The sequence below is a fragment of the Cheilinus undulatus genome, linkage group 2 (assembly GCF_018320785.1).
Source record: "Cheilinus undulatus linkage group 2, ASM1832078v1, whole genome shotgun sequence".
Lineage (NCBI taxonomy): Eukaryota > Metazoa > Chordata > Actinopteri > Labriformes > Labridae > Cheilinus > Cheilinus undulatus.
This window is the reverse complement of record NC_054866.1, coordinates 46077333-46101485: the sequence shown is the minus strand read 5'-3', so window position 1 is coordinate 46101485 and position 24153 is coordinate 46077333. Positions and strand designations below refer to the sequence as shown.

Genomic DNA, 24153 nt, shown 5'->3' with positions numbered 1-24153 from the left:
ATATGGATCTTTCTACAGTCTGTGATATGGATACGTCTTGATACCTATAGGAAAAATAGTCTGCGGGTAAAATAAAAATAATGTTGCCTTAAAAAACACTACGACGACGTGTGACGGTCTCTCCAAAAACTATTAAACCAGGGCCCGTTAAATTTTGATTAAAAAGGTCGAAATTTCGTGAATAAAAAACATAATTTTTAAGATTTTAAGAGCCAATTCACATAAAAATCAGACTCAGATTTCTTGTTTAAAAAGACGCAAATCAACGAGAAAAACTTTCGAGTCTGCGGTCGAAAATTTTGACTGTATTACATCGAAGAGTTTGATAATTTAAGACATCATTTTTTCGACGAACCAAACTCCAAACTCGTTGTTCAGGTCATAAAGTAAAATACACAGCAAAATTGAAATTGTTCATTAAACTCACATAGAGTTGAATTTAAAAATTTAAAAGTGTCTATATTTGGCCTTACTACTGTTTAACTACACTTTTAAAAGTGTTGAACGTCTTACAGTATGACAGAGCTGCAGAAACTCTTGAAAATCTGTGGAAGGTGGGTGTCCTCTGGCAAGAGCAAAACAGGTTATCAACCCCATAGCAATGCATACTAATGCACTATATATAGTTTAGGATCACCCAACTCTAACTCAGTGGATAACTTCAACCATTCAAATGTGTCTAACAACAAAAACAAGAATCCATCATAAACATGACTAAAAGAACACCAAAACATATAAAACACATCTAAACACTCTACCCAAAGACATGAGAAACCCTGTCTAGACATCCCCCCACATTTGAAACTGTAGGCGACTTAGATCAGTTGACTCTGGTGGATTAACACTAACAAATACTGAAAATCATGTAACTCAGAATGTGGTTAAAATGACACTTTGGAAGTTAAAATCAACTAACATGTTTTTTAAAACGTCCCGTTTCTATGGAAGACAGTACTATGCAAATGTTATCCAAAAAATAATTTGTCATGTAAATGCTGCACAGCAGACTTAAGAATTTAGATGACAATTAGTTAACATTTTGAGCTATAGGTACAATTCAAATATCTAAAAACCTCAAGGCAATAATATCCCCAAAATAATCATGAATATCATGTAAGTGTATGTAAACATTCATGACACTGGCCAGGGGTTATATTAGAAATATTTTATTTAAAAACATATGCTTCAAAATACACATTTACAGCATTTAATGTGAAAGGAATGCTCTAAAAACTGACAGATTGTATGAAACACAAACCTATTTCTTTACACTTTGTTTAATGCTGAAAAAGAAGTTCATATTGGTAAAATAAAATGGAATTAATCATGATGAGGAATGTTGTTATAAAAAGTGAGCAATCACATCAGTAACTTTCAGGGATTTCTTAAAGTCAGAGATAAAATGCATAAGATACCAAACCATAGGAGGTAGGATGGGATGAGCTTGCTGTTGTTTTGTTTTTAGTTTATAAAATTCAAACAAGGACAGCAAGCATAACAGGTGGTAATTCTAATTATGGCTACTGATAAAATGCAGGACACTGGGATGCAAATTTCATAGGTATAACAGTGAGATCTTAAATCTATTGCTTGTGCAGCACATAACAATTCTCCACATCAAAGCACACTTTAGACCTCAACAAGATAAAAACACAAGAATAAAAAACATATTTACATTTTAAAAACATTGAATCAATTAGATCCTCCTAAAATAGCAGAAGACATAAACTTCTCTACTGAACAGAACAGACTGAAGTCACAGCCACAACTTTAGCTGGAAGTGGAGATGATGTTCTGAAGTAAAAATCTGTACAGTAGAACGTAACAGTCCATGTTCATGTCTGTACTCTGCATCTGGTTTGTTTGTTTTGCAGGATGCTACACTCCTGCCACTTGTTTGATCCATCCACGGTATTTGGTGACGGTTGTGTAGACGCCAGGTTTGTTCCTGCGGGCACAGCCATCGCCCCAGCTCACCACTCCTGCAAGGAACATTCGAGTACCAGCCGGACTGGACAGTGGACCTCCAGAGTCCCCCTTACAGAGACACACCGGGGAATGCATGTTAGTATAAAGGTACAACACAGAAGCAGTGGGGAACTGACACTATTCAGTCACTTTGAATAATCCCCCAATATTCTTTTCCCATTTCTTTATCCATTTACAAAATTAGGAAATATATATATATATTTAAAATGTTCTTTTTATTTGGAAAAGCTAGACATTACACTTTCCATTGCATTTTAACATAGACAGACTTTCCTCGTTCACCTTAAGTTCTTTATCCACTAGTCAATGGCCTTCATCTACCAGGAAGTAGGGACGGCTTAGACTTGAGTCAGAAAGTCTTTCAGCATATGCTTTCATTTTTTTATGATTTTGAACAGTCATATCAACTTTAAAAACAGAACCAAGGGAGCAAGGGAGTTGCTCCTCGTGAATGTCCAGAGATCATACATCAGAGAAATACATTCAGGTATTCAAAAAACAACAACAACAACAACAAAATAAACCCCCCCAAAAAACAAGATATGATAAAAGTGTATTATCACATGTATAAGGTGGGTTCAACTAAAATCATATCTTACAGGTTTTATGTACTCCGTCCATTTAGACCAGATCTGTTAAAACTTATCCTTAAACTTATGTTTAAAGTGCTGCATGCACTGTGAGATAGCAGGTTGACTTTAAAGTGTCCTAAGACAATTAATGTCAACAGGGACAGTTTTTTTAATAACTGTTTCTTTCTGCACAGTTGACGCTGTACTTGCATCCTGAAGGTGAAAGCTGAAAGTGGGTATTTAACAGGCGGCATGGCCCTCTTAAATTTTTCCACTTAGGTGTTGGGTTTCATTTCCATAATGATGGGACAGTGGAGTTTATTTGCAGCATATGATTGCTTGACCACTTTGGGAAACTTTACCTGGTTTTTAAGCACTCTAGTGCTTATACAAGGAGACAATTTAAAATGAAAGCGTTTTTACAATAAGTGATGGTATACTCTGTCTGACATGGTTTTAAAAAGTATTCAAAAATATTCCAAGGAAAAGTTTCTTTAGATAAAACACGAAATATAAAAGATAAAGATATACAGTAAGACAAGAGCAGTGGTATGATGATAAAGGGTCTTTCATCACCTGACAAGCATCGACTCCTCCACTTAGCACTCCAGCACACGTCATCCGTGATGTGAGCTGCCCGCCCAGCAAAGTGTCACACACTGAATGATTAATGATTCGAACCTGGGCCTTTTGGAGCACAGTTGCAGCAAATCCTTAAAAACAAACACACAAACAGAAGAATACCATCATGCTTACGTTCATGTATAAATAATACACATCATGTCGAGTCTCAAACATAAATAAGGCCAAAGGTCAGTGGTAAAGGTCATTAGGTCTCATGATCAACCCTTGCTTAAATTATTTGTACCACAGAAAACACCCCAGCCCTTTCTTCCTGACCCACACCTGTGCTTTCAGTGTTTGGCATTTGGAAAGTTCCTGGAGGCATGTGATTGCCAGGCATGAGTTCTTATTCTTCATTGCCCTATACATGAGAAGCATCACTTTACATCAGAAATTAATGATTTTTACACCCTTCAATAGATTTAAAGGCTTCCATTTGACCTGCGGGGCATGATATTGCACCTCTTCTTAAAACAGCGATGACTTCAGTGCCTATAGAAAGTATTCCTCCCCTTGGATGTTTTACCCTTTCAGTTATTACATTATTTGGCTTTTTTTGGACCAAAAATACAAAAAAATATCCTTAATGTCAAAGTGAAAACAGATTTCTGTGATGGAATGTCAACATAATACATTTTTTTGTATTGTTCTTGTAAAAAAATCAAATTATCTTGACCATGATTGATTTATAAAATCAACAAAAGGGGGTGAATACTTTAATAGGCACTGTATGTTTACTGTTATGACTTTTTGTGCTTTCTAGTCCAGTGTTAATTTTGGCAGCTGTTTTTAATTTTAGTGTTAGTTTTGGTCTTTAAGTGAAATGCATATTAGTTTTAGTCACAGTTTAGTAATTTCTACCCTTTTTAGTATTAGTCTAGTTTTAGTCCATGAAAACTCAAAACATTTTAGTCTAGTTTAGTCCATAAAAAGTACATGGGGGGCGCCTTTAACCACTAGGCCACCTACTCCTCAGATGCACTGTTTTTTGACAGATTTACCCATAGTGGAGAAATATCATGGATTTTGAATGTCCGATGAAAACTACATTACATTTTAGTCTAGTTTTAGTCATCTTGATGAAAAATTAACTTAGTTTTTGTCAATTTTAGTCATCACAGATCTGTTTTTGTTAGCTTTAGTCTAGTATTTGTCATGAAAAAAAAGGCTGTCGACGAATAGTTTTAGTCAATGACATTAACACTGTTCAAGCCTTTACTTGATGTAAGGAGATGTACGGAGACAAGACAGGTGATATGTGGAGAAAGGTGAGAGAGAATGAACCATAGTTTCCTGAGTCAAACTCGTAGATATGAAACTGCAACTGTTTTATTGATATCCTATAAATAGTTTGCGCCTCATCCTTCTTTAAGAAACACTCATCAAAATGACAAAAGATTGTTTGTTGGTACTCACCTCCTTCTCTAGTGGCGCCCCACCCTGTGATCCACACGTTGCTACCAGTTTGAAAGTCGTGTTGCGCAGCAGGTAAGCAGATGGGCTGGATGTGTTCGGAGTAGTTGATAGGACTGTCCAGCTCCATCAGAGCAATGTCATTGTCAAAGGTGTATGCGTTATAGTTGGGGTGGGATATGATCCGCTTGAGACTCCTCCTCACCACGGTGTTTCCAATGGCTCTCTGGTTGTGCAGACCGAGGTAAGCTTCCCATGTGCCTGGCTGGGAGTATCTGAGGATACACATCAAAACATTAAACCATTAACTGATACATCATCACATCAGAAAACACTCAGAGCATCATATTAGGAAAAAGCATGTTTTTTTTATTTTAGAGAAAATGTATTAACAGTAGAATATGTGCTGAGAGAAGAGCTTCTGTATCAGGATGTTAACCTGATTGCTCTAACTTTGGATTGTGCTGCAGAAGTGACACCAGTGTGAGACTAAAACAGTGTAAACATGCATCTTTAACTTCAACTGAGGTCCTGAAAAGGTTTTATGTTTGGTTTACTTCAGTGACCTCCTCTTACAATACAAATCATTCAGGCCAATCAGATCATCTGTGACAAGTCTGTTTCCTGCTCACAGCATCAGTACCAAAAATAGAGAGCTTAGTTTTATGATCCGATCTAATGTCCAGAAAACTGCAGGTTTTCTGAAACTCGTTCAAATCAAGGTTCAACACTCACTCATTTACTGCTGCCTTTTATTATACTATTACCTTATATTTAGGGTTGTCGAGATTAATCGCAATTAACTATGAGCCGCAATTTGTGCATTTACCTTTTCAATCAAAATTAATCACATGATTTATTTCCCTTTAAGCACACTTTTGTTCCACATCAGATTCTTCCTGCAGCCACAATGATGTAAAATATGTCCACTACTCTCTGATAGGGCTGGATGATTAATAAAAATTTGGATTAAATCACAACATGTCCTACTGCAATTTTACTGCAACATTTCTATGACGTGAAATGTTTTTAAAAAATCAGTTCAATACATTTTTTGAGACAGAGATGTTACGCACTACACATCATGCAAACATTCAAGTGCCATTTTTTTCTAGAATGATTTAAAAAAAATCCTGCTTTTCTTGTTTTGTTAATGTTTGTCTTCTTATAAAAATATGGCATAAAATAATTATTCCTTTCAATACAACTTATATTGATTATGCAATATAAGTCAAAATGATCACAATAAAGATTTTCATTCAAAACTGTTAGTCCCTTGATCTAGCAAATACATCTGTTATAGTAAAGAATGGGTTTTTATGCACGTTTGTTGAGAAATACATAAGATGAGGAACTTAAAAAATAATCACAATTTAAAATGCTATTGCAAAATTGGGAAACAAGATCATACTTAGATTATTTTCCCAAATAGTTCAGCCCTACTCTCTATAATGTTTAATTTCACTAAAATAAAAAACATACAGACAGCTCACTGGAAAAGTGAAAAGTCCTCTGCACCTTAAATTATCAAACATTTACCATTTTACAGTTTACTTATTTCTATTTAAGTCCATATCAAGTTCCTTTTTTCTTTGGTTGAGTTCATGTTATAATCTTTGACCTACCTATAAAAGCAGGTCTATAACCACACAGGAAGTTTAAGATGGAAGAAAAAAACAAAATGACACAACGGTTCTGAATGCAAAATACATGAATTTTAAAATGTGAAAAAAAGGGTGTGATTAATTGCAACTAATTACAGATTATTAACAATTAAAAAAATGTAATCTCTGACAGCTCTATTTTCGATTAATATTTTTATTATAATACTGTAATGTAACTTTACATTTTTTAAACACTTTTTATATTTTAGCTTCATTTTTCATTGTTCTCAAATGCTGCAAATAATTAATCTATTTCCTGTAACGCAGATTCTGTAAGAAGGCTCTATGTGGTAAAAGTCCTCACCCCATATGCGTATTTGCACCAGTTAATCTACTTACCATACTAGTTACTAATCTTTTTACTCAAACACTGCAAGTACTGAATCTAATGACTGTATTTTCTCCTCCAAGAAAACAAAAACCAATTTTTCTTGTAGCCCCCTCTACATGTATCTAAGAAAGGTGGAACCCCACAAAGAGACATGAGAGAAGAAAAAGAGACACACTGCTGTCAAAAATCAACATAGATTTTAATTTTGTCTTTTTGTTTTTCTTATCAAAATACCTGCGTGTAAACTTCTTAATAACTGCTTTATCATGATTTTAGTCAATACTTGCAAATCTAATTTTGGCCCCCTCAGAGCAGACAAAGCCTCGCGCCCCCTCTAAGATCTTTGCCCCCCCCCAGGGGTCCAGGGTTAGGCTGGGATCCAATGGACTAAATGATCAGCATGATGTTTTGTGTTTATTTGAAATAAGCCATACAACTTAAATAGCAGAATAGCATATCTAAGCCACTGGCATTAAATAAAGCAATAAATAGATTTCAGAGCATCCTGATCTGAGAGTATGATCACGTTTTGTCAGATTATGTAGAAAATTTAACATCAATAGTTGCCAGTGAGAACAGAAAGCTGAAATTTAGATGCTACCTCCTCTTGCCGTCATCTTGCACACAGTGGGCAGCGGTGACCAGCCAGCGTTGACTGATGATGGACGCTCCACATACATGACCAAAGTTTCTGACATGGAGGCTGACTTGCCAGGGAAACTCTCCATCCTCAGCATCCTGACCGCCCACGATACGGGACGTCTTAGACAAACGTTTCCCGCAGTCTGCAAACAAACAATCAATCAGCCACAGGGTGGGCTTGTTGCAGCTTGTTGTGATGCTTGAGTAGGTGGAAGCTCACATCTGTTTTGTTATGCAAGGTAAAAATGCAGATGGAGATAATAGCTAGTTTTTGATCTGAGCTAAAGAACATGCCCTCACTAAAGTTTTATACGTGACATACCACAGTTCTCCTCATCCGACCCGTCTTCACAGTCCCGTGTCCCGTCACACTCTGGGTTCACTTTACTGATACATTTGTTGTTTTTACATCGATATGTAAGATCAGTGCAGCTTGTATCAGTGACTAAAAAGAGAGAGAGGAAGTACACCATATTCAGTTCATTTATTGTCTTTTAAAGTTGTAGCTGACTTTGTCATAATCAGATACCCGTTAGTGGACATAAAGCAATAATAACATTCATAAGTTGTTGGTTCTTTATAATAATATATCAGCGGGTATGGGCTAGACCTGCCCTCTTTTTATGTGTTTTCAGATAATTTTGAATGAATTGACTTATACAAATAAACTAATGTGTTTTTTGTCTGAATAGTCAGCATTGATAGTGCCTTTCCACATGTGTAAGCTGCCCCCGCCATAGACACTAATGCAAGCCCATACTATCAATCAGAGATGCAGGCTTTTGAACTGTGCACTGATAACAAGCTGGATTGTCCCTCTCTTCTTTAGTCCACAGGACATAGCGTCCGCAGTTTCCAAAGAGAATTTCAAATTTTGATCATCTTACCACAGAACAGTTTTCCATTTTCCCTTAGAGCATTTTACATGAGGATCGGTCCAGAGAAGAAAGTGGCATTTCTGGATTGTGTTCACATATGGCTTCTTCTTTGCATGACACAGCTCTTACTGGCATTTGCATGGTGAACTGTGTTGACAGACAATGATTTCTGGAAGTGTTCCTGAGCCCATGCAGTGATTTCCAGTACAGAATCATGCCTGTTTTTAATGTAGTACCACCTGAGGGCCCAAAGATCACAAGCATCCAAAACTGACCTTCATCCTTGTCCCTTGCGCACAAAGATTTTTCCAGAATCTCTGAATCTTTTGATATTATGTATTGTAGATGGCCAGGTTATTATAGTTAACTAAAGCTACCTAATAACTAAAACTAAAATGTGAAAATCATTTTAGTCAACTGAAACTACATAAAATCTTTACCAAGGCTTTGCCAAAAAAACGAAAACTAACTCAAACTGCACAGCGCGCTTACAAAACCAACTAAAATAAAATAAAAATAGAGACCAAATACCTTAATTTTAATCTTTGGCAACCACACTGACTTGCACCTACACCCAAGTCTGGGGAGTGCGAAATGTCCTGATTGATCGGTTAAGACTTCACACGGGTAGTTTTATGTCTGAAGTTGTATTCAAACATGAACTTTAAATCAATAAAGCAATAAGTAAAGAGTAGCTACTTGGAATATTTTTTAAATGTATGATGTTCACTCAACCCTGACATCTATCCTTAAAAAAACTAAAACTAACACTAAAACTAATAAAAACTAAACTAAAATGAAGCATTTTTGCAAAATAAAAACTGAACTAAACTAACAATACAGCAGTAAAGAGTAATTAAAACTAAACTGAAATTGAACACAGAAAGAAAAAACGAAATAAAAATAAAAACGAATGAAAAACTATTATAACCTTGGTAGGTGGTGGGATATTCAAAGTCATCACAATTTTACACTGAGTAATATTTTCCTGAAATTGTTCAACAATTTTTAGAATTTTTCAGAAATGGGTGACTTGGGCCTTTCTATACTCCTGAGATTCTCTGCCTCTCTAAAATGCTCCTTTTATACCAAGTCATGTTACGGACCTGTGGTGAATTAACCAAATTAGTTGCAAAATGCTCTGCCAGATATTTTACAATAGTAAAACCCACTTTTACAGCCTTTTGTTGTCCTGCCTCTACTTTTTTGATATGTGTTGTTGCAGTCAAATATATAGTCTTTTATGTCCTACTATGAATAGAATATGGTTTATGAGAGTTGCAAACATTTGCATTCCATTTTTGTTTACATTTTACACAGCGCCCTAACCTTTTTGGAATTAGAGTTGTATTATTAAGGTAAACATATCTTGTCTTATATCTAGAAACATTTCTGCACTCTCGGAGAAAACAAGTCTTACCTCTCCTGCAGTCGAGCTCATCTGTCCCGTCCCCGCAGTCGTCATTTCCATCACAGCGTTTCTTCTCAGAGACACATTTGTTATTCTTGCATGATATATGTCCACTACTACATCCACCTTTGATTAAAACACACACACAGGTGTAAGAACACTCAGTTAAAATATAGCGATTTGGTCGAATTCAGTACATTCTCCATCTAATCTACAATGTCTTACCACAGTTCTGTTCATCTGTGCGGTCTCCACAGTCATCAATGCCGTCGCATTTCCAGAACATGGGCTTACAAAGTCCATTTTTACATGTGATATCTGTTGAGTTGCACTCTGGAAGAAACAGTTAAACTTACTTTGTGTGATATAGGTGTTGAGGGCATGAAATGTAGCTGAACCACAGCTAGTGCACCACTAATAAATAGTCCTTACTGCAGTTTAATTCCTCACTCATGTCTCCACAGTCATTCCATCCATCACACCGGAGCTCTAACTTTATACACCGCTGATTTCTGCACTGGAACTTCTTTGGACAAGCTGTGGAGGACAGGCTCCATATGAGATATTTGCCTAATGACAAGAAACTATCCTCATTAAGCAAAAACAGAGCGGCTTACGATCTTTAATGTCAATGGCTTCAAACTCAGCATCAAAACCTCGGTCCACATAGGAGGAGTCAGAGTAAAAAGTCACATCCATTGTGTTGGTGGTGCTGGTTTCAGTCACTGTTCCATCAGGCTCTTCTCCACAGAATCTTGGGAGGAGACGCACAAGCAGTGACACGTCTGATCTATTATGCAATTCCTTCATAGTTTTCATACAGAAATAGACTCACTTCTTTCCATTGACCTGTACAAAGTCTTTGCGACAGTCCTTCTTGTTTCCCTGCCCAGGCTCCGACAAGAGGAACTTGTTGAACGTCACCTTCACTAACTTACCAGCAGGAACCTTAGTGATTGACAGAAATGAGAAAAAAACTACTTCATGAGAGCTTTCAGTGAAAAACAGAGCAGAATTTGACATAGCAGTGCATTTCTGTTGATATAACACAGACATCTTACCTGGATTGTCCAGCGACACAGAGTCCGAGGAGGATAGTAATTTGGGAAATTAGGGGATGTAAAGCGTCCTTTGTCACCAGCTAGCTGGCCACCACATGTTAGGCCTTTAGAAAAAAAATATGAGTGCCTGATATTAGACTTCATGGTTTTACATCTTATGAAGAGGCACAAGTGAGCTTCAGTCAGGCCTTGTCTACACATAGGCAGATACTGTTTATAGACACTGTATGTATTAGTATGTCAAAAGTCCAGCAAGCAAAGTTAACTCCAACACAAGTTTAGTATCCATCACTGCCATCAAAACAAAAATGATAACACTGCACACCAGTGGCATTAAATAGAGGGCCAGCTGGCCCACAGTGTGAACTAACGGGCCCACGTCTCTGTTTCTCCAGTGTACACATAAACACTGCAATAAGAGATTCTTTAACCTGGATTGTATTTTCAGACAGGTGCATTTTCAGTGACCTGAAATTTGTGTGCGTGTGTATGGAAGGTTACAGTGCTCAGAAAAACCTCAGTTTTCAGAAATACCCGCCTACATGTAGAAAAGGCCTCAGAATCTGTTAAGTCTTGAGATCATACTTCTACTTCCACGTGGGATTTGTGAGACTTGTGCTCTAAATCCGGGGTAGCTCTTCCTCTCGTTTGTGGCCATTGTCACCAGCATGACGTTACCAGAGGACAAGAAGGTCATTGGTTCACTGGGTGAGTAGTACCCACACATTCTGTTGGGAGAAAAAGAGAAATAAAGTAAACAAGATATTCCTGATGTGCTGTTGTAACAGTGTTGATAGTTCTACATGTTATCACTTGCCGTAATGTATACTTATTTACTACTCTGGCTATTTTAATACTGTTTATAATATTTATTTAATGGTTATCACTTGGACTAATACTTGGTGTAACATGAGCAGCCTCTGCTAGGGCCCCTGCAGACTTGCATATTGAACCCTTTTTCTTGTTGCTAGTCTGAAATATGCTGTCCCCAAGACAAGTTGATTTGAAGTCAATTCCAACCATTATGTAGACCGCTCATGCAGTTTGGTGTCATAGAAGGATGGAGCCAATAGACTGGTTGTCAGTCAATCACAGGGAAGACGTATAAAACAAGCAACCATGCTTGTAGTTGCATCTTTGGTGAATTCAAAGGCACCATCTAATCCAAGGAGTACGACTTTGGTCTAAGTGAGGAAGCTAGAGTAGCCAGAGAAAACCATGCATGTATGGGAGAGCATGCAAAATCCACACTAAAAGTCTAATTTGGGACTCGAACCAGGAACTCTTACTGAGGTATCAGCACTAACCCCTTCGCTACCAGGACCCAGCCCTGATTCGTGCTAAGTTCTGCTATAATTTTTAATAACAATTTAGTTTTTCTTGGTAAAAATATGGTTTATCCATGTCGTATACTAGTAAGGATCTCTGAAATCAATCTCAAACATTCCCCTTACAATACTGGGTTGTTATTGACTAATTAAGGCTCACAATGTTGTCAGGCTTTGCCAGCTAAGATTAAAACTTTACCACAGATCTCTGCGGTGTAGGCTGTTAACCAACAGACAGCTGCATTTTTTTTACTTATTACAATAAGGGTGACCGTTAAGAGACCTAATATGCTTTTGTTGTTCTGAGAAAAAACAAAGAGTTCTGCTGCCAAGGGTGAAACTTCCTGCCTAATGTATGAGTGAGTACACAACTGCTACCTTGGTGAACATTTGATGTTGTTTGAATTGCATGTTTTTTGTACCATCAATCTGACAGCAAAAGCCTGAGTGACTATTTAAAACTTACTGTTGGTAAACAGTATTTCAACAATCAGTGCCTTTTCTGAGATTTTACCAGGAGTCACAGACAAATATATTAACACAGCAAATTAATGTATTTACTATAACTCAAAAACTATGAGAAAGCTCACTGTGGTAAAATGCCTCACCTCATATCCACATTTCCCCTAATTAATCTATATACTGTAACTCAAATACTGAAAGAAAGCTCACGGTTGTAAAATACCTCACCTCATATGCACATTTGCACTAATTAATCTATTTTCTGTAACTCAAATACTAAAAGAAAGCTCACCTTGGGTAAAATGCCTACCCTCATATCCACATTTGCATTAATTAATCCATTTACTGTAACTCAAATGCTGTAAAAAGTTCACTGCTGTAATACCTCTATTCAAATGCAAATTTGCACTACTTAATCTATATACTGTAACTCAAATGCTGTAAGAGAGCTCACTGCTGTAAAATGCCTCACCTCATAGTATGCACATTTTCACTAATTAATGCAGACTTTCTTAAATGATCTTATCTACCTCATGTAAATCTGTCCACATGCTTGTATATTTTATATATCAGATCATGTCAAGTCAGCATTTTTGCACTCTTTGCACATCTTGCAACCCTACTATCATGCACAATGCACACAGACTTGTATATAGGAGAAAAAATATCATCCACATGTAGAAGTTTCTTTTTTTAAGGACCTGGTTGCTTCCTGGTTGTATGTTGCTTTTCTGGTTTGGAGGGATGGATCACAATCTCAAATTTCCAGCCTATTGCAACCAGGTTTGGAATTCAGTTTCATTTCTTGTTTTATCTTATGAGGCTACACACGGATACTGAACTTTATGTGCAATACAAGGCTAAAAACTCGGCCAGCAGAGGGCCTTAAACACAAGCTTAAGCACCACGCAGTGAGTTTATTTTCTGCATAGAGCTGTATTTGAATCATGCAAAGGGAAAACTCACTCTTCCATGACACGGCTTTCAATAGCCACCAAGGAGTCGTAGATTTTGACGAAGTCATTCTTGCAGTCCTCTTCCAGATTCATGGTGTCAAACTCAAGTTTGATGATGTGGTTGTAGTCTGCTCTCAGCCTCCACTGGAGGAAGGTGTTACTGGGATAAGGACGGTCTGGAAAGCCAGGGGACTGGATCTGCCCAATTTTATTGGTCCTTGTATGTTCTGCATAGTTGAAAAAACCTGACACAAAAACAAAGTTTATGAGTGGTCTTTACTGTAATTTAAAGACACAAGAACAAAAAAGCCCATTAAGCTCAAAGTAAATGTCACATTTACAAATTTAACCCGGTAATACTATAGTAAATTCATCAATATATTACTATTGTAAATGCAAAGTTGCATAAAATCATGAATCTGTTACTACTCTCTGTAATATATTAATATATCACTCTGCCTTTTATGATATTAACAATAAAACTAAGTTATAAGTAAATAAATCATAACCTTTGCCAGGTAAAAAGAGGCAATGTAGAACATTCATTTCACAGTTTCAGCAATTTTCACACGATTTCATGTCTTATTAAACCTCTAATTTCAACATCAAATGAAAATTCAAAATATGACTTTACAGCATGTCTAAAATTTATATCAGGATATTGAATAGAAAATATAAAACTTTGATATACAGTGCATTCATAAAGTGTTCAGACCAACTTTGCTTTTTTCCATTTTCTTATTTTGCAGCCTGATGCTTCAGTAGAATCCTCTTAATCTACACTCAATACCCCATAATAACAAAGTGAAACAGAATTTTTGATTTTTGGGCAAATGTATTAAAAATGAAAACTGAAACGCTGAAAGTTTCTATGTCTGCTCTTCTCTGCTTTGTTTTTTATGCGTGGTTTGATTCGCATTGCTACTGTACCTTCACATCTATTTGATTTAAAAGCATTTTATCCCCTCCCCCTAAACTAAACTTAAACTTAAATCACATAATGATTCACTCCAGGTGGGAGGACAAGTCTGATGTTTTGATGTTCTGATCTTTTGCTGTCATCACAGATAATGCTAGTAAAAAATGACAGCATTAGCAGAGTAAGCACTTACCGCTGAACGATCTTGACAGTAAGCGTTCATCAAGTCCTGTGAGAAAAACACACAAAAAAGACAAACATAAATAAGATGAGGATTCATCATAAAACAGACTTGATCACAAACAACAGTAGTCTGTTTTAGTTACTTTGAGTCTACCTGAAGACACCACGTCGTCAAACAACAGGGAGTTGCCTGCCCTCTGCACGGAACGCTGCTCTTTGTCCACAAGCTTGTCCAATGAAGTCATGGCTTTGTCCACAGAGGCCTCCTGGCCAGCAGGGACGCTGAATTCAGACAGGTAGTAAGCAATAACGCTGCCTTCACTAGGAGCAATAAGACCAAAATTCAACAGATTAGAGGTGAAAAGTAAAAATGCACTAAAAGAACAGAGATCAGACGCGCACAATCCATCAAACTTGCATTCTTTTAAACAACATAAAGTAGTCCATCAACTACCCTAACCAAAGTCTGGGTTGGGACCCAGAGATGGGTGATTTTTTTAGGTCAGCAAATGAGTTTTCAGGATTTATTTGCTATAGTGATTAATGCACATTACAGCCACATGGAAGCTCCCCCCTATAACTCTCAACCTCTCCACCATGGGAAAACACAAAACAAGGCTCTACCAGCCACTGGATGGCAGGAAGTCATGGATGCTTGGCTGATAAAAAAGAAACTCATTGTTCCAGACTAGACAGCTGCTGCCCAAGGGACAGAGCATTCCTTCTAAAAAGTGGGCCACCAGAAAATAAGTTTGGGAAACACTGCCCTAAGCCAGTGATTCTTAACTGGACTAGCCTAAGGACCCACCACCATCTTTGTAAGGAGGAACAGTGACCCAAATTTGAACTAGAAAAGCACTCAGAGAGCGCAGACCTCCGCCAATGCAGCTCAGCCCTATCTCCCAATAGTAAAGAATCCTTCAAAAAATTCCTGGATCCAGACAGTGATCTGGATCACCCCTAAAATCTAATCAGTTCTTCCTTATGCCATTTCCTGAAAATTTTCATCAAAATCGGTCCATAACTTTTTGAGTTATGTTGCTAACAAACTAACAAACCCACCTGATCACATAACCTCCTTGGCGGAAGTAATTAAAAATGCTGGTGTGGGGACCCCTGATTACGTAATGCATATGACTGAACAAAGAGACAGGACGAATCAAAGATGTTTAAAAAAAAAAACACATCATTGCAAAAGCCAATATGGGTTATATAATTTTCTCTGTTTCCCTTGAGAATGTGTGATTTTGACTGTGTCTTAGATAGCTCTATGAATTTACACATCATCATAGGAAAACCAGCTTTGTTAACCCATACTACAAGATGAGTAAGTTGAGAGCTCAAAAAAACAACCAAAATTGAGCCCTTATCATGGCAAAACAGAGTAAAATGAAATGTATGGATGCATGTCCACTCAGGTCTTTCATACATTAAAGACGTTCTACCACTGTTTTTCTTCTAGGCACATCTGTGGCCCACTGAAAACTGCTCTGCGGCCCACTATGAGTTCTATCCCACCAGTTGAAAACCACTGCACTAAGCCAACTGTTCTTTTTCCTCCAAACATGTTCCTGAGACATCCTGCCAACATGCTTGTGTACATAAAGGAATGAAAGCGATCCTCTAAAATTAAACTCATTGATAACACCTTATTTCTCCAGTTTCAGTGCCATACCTGAAAGCTTGAACTGTGGAACCAACATAGTATTTTGCCAGCTGTGGACTTTTAGAATAGATGGCTTTGAGCTGAAACAGACAGAAGTAAAAACAGAATACAGTAAGGGGGAAGATTTATGGTGAAAAGACTTAAAGACATTGCTTGGAGTGCAGGTGGATGTCCTTTTAGCGCTTACCTGTGTTGTAACCTGCTTTGCCAGTGCTTTAAACTCAGTGCTGTTAGAGTTCTCGTAGGCGTCTTCAAACACTTGGTTGGTGATCCGCATTGAGCCGCTGTACATCTTCTTGACCCGCAAATCTTTACGGACTGCAAAGAAAAATCCAAAAGACGTCACCTTACTTTATTTCCACCTGAAGCTGCTTTTGTCTGCTCTTGTTTTTAACTTTCTCTGTTTTGCTTTTTTTCTTCATAAAATACTAATTTTATCTCAAGAATATGCAATAAGATCTTTCTGAACATGTTTTTACTTCCTCTGCACTAGACTGGACAAAAAAGTCAAATCAGTTTTAGAAAATATGTGTCTGTTTTATAAAAAAACAAAATAAGAGAACTGTGCATTAGTAGAAGGGTCTGTTCTTTTAAGTCCTCCTTATAGGACTCTACAAATAATTTATAAGCTGATTTACAAAAAAGATTGCAGATGGGCATCAGCATGAGTCTCATTCTGCTCATTAAAGGGAAGGTTTCCCCCGCCACTGTAACAGGCTAAATACTGCTAGTGCTGAGCTCAAGGTGATTTACGCTGGTCTTTATCACAACAGGCTACTTCAGAGGGGACGGTCTGGACCTGCCCTCTTTGTAAAGTGTCTTGAGATAACTTTGGTATTGAATTGGTGCTACACAAACAAAATTGTCAGTAATTTTATCCTATATGAAATGAATGACAAACGTTTCATGACAGAGCAAACTTTTCACTTTCTTGACTCCACTTGGTTTACAGTGGATATAAAAAGTCTACGCATCTCTGTGAAAATGCCACATTTTTGTGATATTAAAAAATGAAGACCAAGACATTTGATTTTAGAACTTTTTCCTCCTCTAAAGTAAACTTTATTTCCCTTTAATTCCCTAGGACGAGTTAGTCCAGATATGAGCTCTGGAAAGGGAAAAAATAGCCCCTTTTCTTGCTAATTCATTCCAAATGGCAGATTTCCTGTTGGAGATAGATGCTGTTTCTCAAAGCCAGAGAGAGATCCTCGAACAGCTGTTTTTGAAGGATACTACGTTATCGATGTGCAATATCGAGGATGGACTGAGTCCTTCAAACAGAGAATTCCCAAGGATGCACATACACCATGTTCCAAATTATTATGCAAATGACATTTTCTCTGATTTTCCTAAATATTCAATGCAAATGACAGTCAGTATAATTTTCAAGTCATTATCCATTAGAGCATAAATCAGATTTTATCAAATAAACCTCACACTGATAACTTTTTTTTTTCAAAGATAAAAAAGTCAAAATGCACTGTTCCAAATTATTATGCACAACATACTTTCAGAATATTTTAGAGGTTGTAAAGAACTGAAAATGGTAATTTGTTGAATTTGCAGTATAAGGAGGTCATATTTACTGAAATTAAAAGCTTTTTCAATCAAAAACATCCTAACAGGCCAAGTTACATGTTAACATAGGACCCCTTCTTTGATATCACCTTCACCATCCTTGCATCCATTGAATTTGTGAGTTTTTTTTTTGAGAGCTTCTACTTGAATTTCTTTGCAAGATGTCAGAACAGCCTCCCGGAGCTGCTGTTTTGATGTGAACTGCCTCTCACCCTCATAGATCTTTAGCTTGAGGATGCTCCAAAGGTTCTCAACAAGGTTGAGGTCAGGGGAGGATGGGGGCCACACCATGAGTTTCTCTCCTTTTATGCAAATAGCAGCCAATGACACAGCGGTATTCTTTGCAGCACGAGATGGTGCATTGTCATGCATGAAGATAATTTTCCTTAGAAAGGCACGGTTCTTCTTTTTGTACCATAGAAGAAATAATACAATCCAGCGCACACCGTTTTTCTTCTCCTCAAAAAAATAAATTGTGCAATATCAGAGGGAAACCGGGTCCACAAGTGCTCAATACACTTTTACATGTCCCATTTCCACTGTAAATATGTTATCATCATTATTCTATGTCATCAAAGTAAAGCTAAAAGGGTAATAGTAGCACCATAGAATATGGTTATTTTATATAATTACATTTTATGATAATATAGTGTGATGAATATGATTATAGGATCATATTATTAAATACAGCATGATTATATGATGCTATTAGACAGCACTGGCTAAAAGTTGTACAATTTATAGAGGAAGGATCCTGGACTTTGAGAAACTGCTACAGTGTTATCCCAAGAAGCTTTTCTTTAGATCTCCTCAAGCTGCATCAGCACATAAAATTTCAAAGATCTACAATAAAAAGTCAAAGTAAGAGGCTTTAACTTTATATACTGTTAGGTGGTGCTATTGAAGCAATTCTGAATGGGCATCTTGGATATCCTTTCATAAACGTTAAGGGCCAAAAAAGTCAATCCATCCAGATGACGGCAAATAATAACAAAAACCCTTTCAGATACAATTAGGTCCTTGAAACATATTTGAGCAGCCTGGTTGTATAAATATACCCAACACTCAGCTAAAACTTTGCTAAAGCTCCCTCTGAGTTCATTGAAACACTCAGTCTTTTTAGCTGGGAGTCTATTAGTATAGTCTGTCTTGACTTGAAGGAATTTGTCCATTCTGTCTTGCAAAAGTGCTCAAAATCTGTCAGATCACGGGGGGATTTCTGTGCACAGCCCTCTTCAGGTTCCCCAACAGATTTTCAGCAGAACAGGTCTGGATCCTTAATAACTTTAATCATCTGGTGAAGCTATTCTTTAGTAGATTTACATGTTTGCTTTGGATCATTGTCACATTTTAAGGTGAAATTCTTCTTTATTTTCAGCTTCCTAGAAGATACCTGGAGATTTTGTGACCCAGTTCCAGCTGAAGACAAACAACACAAAAGCATAATGCTTCCCCCAGCATGCTTTACCCCAGTTTGTATTAAATAAACCCCCCTCAGTTAGAACCTACATGAAAAAGTGGTTATTTGCTTTCAAATATAAACGTGACCTTAACTGAAAGAATAAGTGGTAAACACTTGTTCTTCCCAAAAGATCTTTGTCTAGACTATTCAGTGTTTTATCCTGAATGGCCGGGACTCTAAGTTGGGAACTAATGGTGTAGATTAATACTGTAAATAGCCTAATTTTGTTAATTATGTTACTAATTTTGTAGCAAGGCTTACCATGAAGTTAAAGTAATTTTGTGTTTGTGTTTTCTTGATCTTTTCAGTATTAAAGAGGGGGTTCTTACAATGGAAATGCCAGACCAGCAGTCCAGTCATAAGTGCAATGACAGCAGCAAAGATCACCACGGCGATCACAGCTCCAATTTTCCCCGGACCTTTTTTCTTCTCAAGCTTCTTGTTATCTGAAGCTGGCAGGAACTGGACAGAGGTATCCCAGTCTTTGTCCTAGGAGACACACAGGCAGACAGCTTATGGTAAATGAATGTACAAGACACAAGAGTCAAAAAATCACTTTAGGTTAACAATAAACTCCAAATAATTATGCAAACCAAGTAACAAGACAGTAAAACCACACAGACATGGAGCTTCAGAAGCTGTTTCTTTACTGATTGTTGATTTTATTTATGCTTTAAGGCAGAGCAGCAGTTTCTGTTCTTCTTTATCTAAATAGATAATCAACGGAGGACAAGTGACAGCTGTAAACAACAAGCAGGTACATGTATAGGTGAAGGAATGACCAAGCCTGTGGTGACTAATTAGGTTCTGAATAAGAAAAAAGATGGTGTTCTTTAAAATAGACTTTTCAAAGAAGTGAAATCTGAATATACTTCATTTTAAATCTGCACATAAAAACATAAAGCACAGTTTCAGTGTTTGGCACTGTTAATGAATGAGAGAGGGACTTCATGCATGAGTCACGGCTCTGTGGTTACATCAAGAGGGGAGGGAGTACAAAGGTTTCACCATGCAAAATCCTGTCAAACCTGCTGGGAGCGAACCACTCACAGATCTGAAGAGGAACACAACAAGTTTCTCTGAACGCTCATTATACTGGAGAGTAACATTAAAGGTCAAAGGACACTAAACTACATAAACTAACCACAAAGCATGATTTCATATCTCTGAGCTGTTTCAAAGATTTTAAAGATTTCCTGTAACTCAACCCAGAAGTTTCACAACAAGAAGATTTAAGAAGTTACTCTCATAGTTACTGGTGTGCATGTCTTTTTTTTACTACTTGTAAAAAACAAATTAGGGTTGGCAAATGTTCAACACTGATATTTTACAGATAAATTGTATTAAAAAGTACTGTAAAAGACTACATCTATCAGGTGCAAAGGTGACGAATGAATCTATCAAAAACTGTAGGCACTACCTGCACACTGTCTAAATTGCACAAAAACAGGTAACTTTTCAGTAGGTGCAGTTCAGACAGTGTGCAGAAGTTTGCCTGTAAATTTGATCATTAAACAGAGAAAAAAAAGAAAAAGAAAATACCCACTATCATGTACCTGAATGTCTGTTTTTGCCACCATGGTGTAAAATCACATATCAGTATACTTTTATTGTTACTCATTTTAAATTAAAGTTTAAAAATCTTGTATCATGACAACCCCAAACCTAACACACATGACATGGGAGGATTTAATTACCTGGCATCTGTGAGGGCTGAACAATCAAATCTAGTGCATGGCAGAACTGTGAGAGGAGGCTTTGCATGTTTCATGTTTCTCTTTTAATGGCCTTATTACAGCATTTCCTCTATTTTATTATTCAACCAAATATATTTCATGTATCATGCTTTCACTGCTTAAGGTGTTTTTGAATGTTACTATTGAACAGAACTATATTTTACCACATCTGACCAACTCCTATTTTTTCTGTCACTAGTTTTTTACTTTTGATTCTTGTGAACAGGAACAGACTTATGGATCCTAATCATTTAATGTTAAAATCGCTGCTACTGATCACCAGGCCTGACTGTCAGCGTTTAAAACATGCTAAATTAGCACAGCAATACGACTAACTTCTGCTCCAGTGTGCCCCAGAGGACAAATTCTCTGACTGAAGGGCATTGTGTAAATCACAATACACTGATGTTTTGGAGTGATTGCAAATGTATTTTTGTCTACAGAAAAGAAGGAGTCAAATGAACAAGTCACAACAAGGTGGAGGAACCAAGAGGAATTCATGTGTCAGCCCTCAATCGTTGCTTCCTAACCTTCATGGATGAAGCTGAGGGAGGTTTCCGTATGGTTTATTTAAGGCCCCCTGAGAAATGTACTTTAAAACTAACAACTTTTCCAGGAAAGTTTAAGGTTACGGGGTATTTATATTAGGTATTAGGCTATGCAGAGTATCCTCTATAGTTTTAAGGTAAGGTAAGTGGATTTTGTTATTAAGGTGGTCAAAATATGTGATAGGTTTTTGATAACATGCTTTAAAAGGATAAAACATAGGGACACAGATGGCCAAGCGGTTAAGTTGTGTCCAATGTAAGTGGGGTTAAAGTCTGGCCTATAGCTCCTTTCCTCATTGTCTCTCACTGGATCTTTCATCCTTGTTTTCAACTCTAGCCACTGTCCTCCTCTCTAAATAAAAGCATGAAAAGCCCAAAAATGAAAGAATTCCTGTTATTTTGATGATCTGCAGTATTAAAAAATACAGAGACTTTAAAAAAAACATTTATTGTGCAAAATTGCTGCAGACTTTTTTTGCACTACAATAGAAAATAAGATGAGTGATGACTCTCAGTATTATGAAAATTGTAAGAATAATTGCAACCTTTCTTATGAATCCAATAAAATCAAGCATTTTTAACACTAAATTTGAGTTTTCATTTAATTTGCATAAAAACAGTGACTGTGTAAAGTCGTCATTGCATATCACGATTTTTCTTATTTCCTGTGATGAGTTCAAACTTTTGTGATATGTGAATTGCCTAAGCTCATATTGTGATTATTTGCAGCCCTAATGACAACCCTGTGCCATCCATCGCTAAAGAAATCTAGACGGCCTTATCGATCCAATAGTGACTCTCACTGACATGGGTATGACAAGTTTTAATGCCCTTTGCCTGCCATTAGTAGCCTTCCCAATCACAACCTTCAGAAATTAAAGTTGGATCTCTCCGTTTTTTAGTGCCACAGTCTGCCCACAGAATTGACAGGGCCCCTGAAAAATAAATAGCGAATTAGCCCTATCCAGCTGTCACTTATTGATATCAGTGCAAGTGTCTGTTGGATAAGTAGCATTGATGCTAGCATCCTAGCCTAGCAAATAGTTACTTCATTTTGAAGCTGAAGAATGCAACAAGTTATTATTGGGTCCTGATACTCAACCTACTTATGCCTTCCACTTTTAGACCCCTCTTCATCAGCGTTCCCACCTTTTTATGCCACTTCAAACAAATTTTTACAGTTTTTGGCAAATCTTTGCCACTTTTAACCCACTTGGCAGCTTTTAACCACAACATTTCTTCCAGGCCATTTTGCCTTTCATAGCCCATTTAGCTGCTGTTAGTTTAATCAGTTTTCACCAATTTATGCCACTTTGAACCCACTTTTTGCCACTTTTTAACTGCTTTTCACCTTATCTCCAACCGTTTTTGCCTTGCTAAGCCCGTTTTTGCTGTTGCTATCCCATTTTTCTCTCTTTTAACCAATTTTTTTGCAAGTTTTTGCTAATTTTGGACACTTTTAGTACATTTTGCCACTTTTAACTGATTTTCACCATTTTTTTGTGTAATTTTGCCTTTCATAGCCATTTTTTTTCTCTCCTGTTATCCCATTTTGTCAATTTTCAGCTTTTTTTTTGCCTCTTTTTACAATTGGTGAATTAATTATTTTGCCTTTCATAGCCATTTTTTTTCTCTCCTGTTATCCCATTTTGTCAATTTTCACACTGTTAATATTATCAAAAAGGGTAAAATGGGTTAAAAGGCTGTACTGTACTACAGCATAAATAATTAAATAAAATTCATTAATTGATGCTTTGATGAGAGTGGTTATTATTCAGGTTAAATGTAAAATCTGGTTATCACAGATTAAAATGATTTTCCTGACCTCCATGGGCCCCCCATTTGGCTGGGTCCCAGAAAGCCCCCTCATGGATGGCCTTGGTCGTTTGTTTCCAGTCATTAAAATTAGTGTCTCAGTTTTCCTCTTGCAAACCAGAGTGTTGTTGGTAGGGCAGCTTGTATACCGTGACACCCTTTTCAGTGTTGTATGTAGGTCTGTGTGTGGAATGAAAACACGAGTGCTCTTTCTATCGCATGTCTGACAGGTTTGCTGCGGGTATGCAGGTTCATTTAACACTAACATACTAATCCCTTTAAGTTTGACTCTGACACTCTGGGTCACTTATGAACCACACATGCACCCATTGAAAGACCATTTGACACCAAACTTTACAGAACAACAAAAAAAAAAGAGGTTAGATAAATGACACATTTAGGCTCAACAGAGGAAGAACACTTACCGACTTTGGGGTGTACCTCAGTCCACTGTCCATGTAGTCCATCAGGGCTGAGTGTGGACTACACTGCTCAAATAAAACCAAAACACCTGAACCACTCCTTATCCCTCCTTAACGTCTCCTCTTCTTGTCAATTTCTTGTGACTGTTTCTGAGCCACCCACAGGCTGTTTGTCGACGTGAAACTGCAGGCCTGGTCGCCAAAGGGACAGTCCGTGTGCTCGTTAACGAAGAAAACCCACCTGTTGTTACTAAAAAATCGAACCAGATGAGAGTTTAGAGAATAAAAACGTCCGCTTGAGTTTTTAAAAGAAGTCTCCTTTCCTGCCGAGATGTCCGCGAAGGTCTACCTGTCCAGAATGTGCCGACTACCTGCTGGTGTGACTCCTGACGGAGAGAAACTGTGGAAACAGGATTAAAAATACTTTCCGGGAGTTTCGTGTTTCTGCAGGCGTGTCTCCACCCCCGAATACACCTGCGGGGACTTCCTGTTT

General features: G+C 37.3%; 1 protein-coding gene across 1 annotated transcript; it reads right to left on the bottom strand.

Annotated features, from left to right (window-relative positions):
- Positions 1-1164: 1164 nt before the first annotated feature.
- st14a (ST14 transmembrane serine protease matriptase a) lies at positions 1165-24095 on the bottom strand. The gene is made up of 19 exons (XM_041795981.1): positions 23664-24095; positions 19469-19628; positions 16287-16417; positions 16109-16179; positions 14588-14754; positions 14444-14479; positions 13342-13576; positions 11171-11313; positions 10586-10689; positions 10360-10472; positions 10142-10278; positions 9957-10061; positions 9750-9857; positions 9534-9650; positions 7558-7680; positions 7195-7378; positions 4602-4873; positions 3138-3274; positions 1165-2037 (listed from the first exon to the last, which is right to left on the bottom strand). The coding sequence occupies exons 1-19, from the start codon at positions 23703-23705 to the stop codon at positions 1879-1881; spliced, it is 2544 nt and encodes an 847-aa protein (XP_041651915.1). The 5' UTR covers positions 23706-24095; the 3' UTR covers positions 1165-1878.
- Positions 24096-24153: the final 58 nt, after the last annotated feature.

Coding starts and splice junctions, on each gene's coding strand:
- st14a (XM_041795981.1), bottom strand. CDS start 23,705: ATGGACTACATGGACAGTGGACTGAGGTACACCCCAAAGTCG. Junction 19,629..23,663: donor TGAGGTACACCCCAAAGTCG/GTAAGTGTTCTT, acceptor TGTGTCTCCTAG/GACAAAGACTGGGATACCTC. Junction 2,038..3,137: donor GAGGAGTCGATGCTTGTCAG/GTGATGAAAGAC, acceptor TGTCTCTGTAAG/GGGGACTCTGGAGGTCCACT.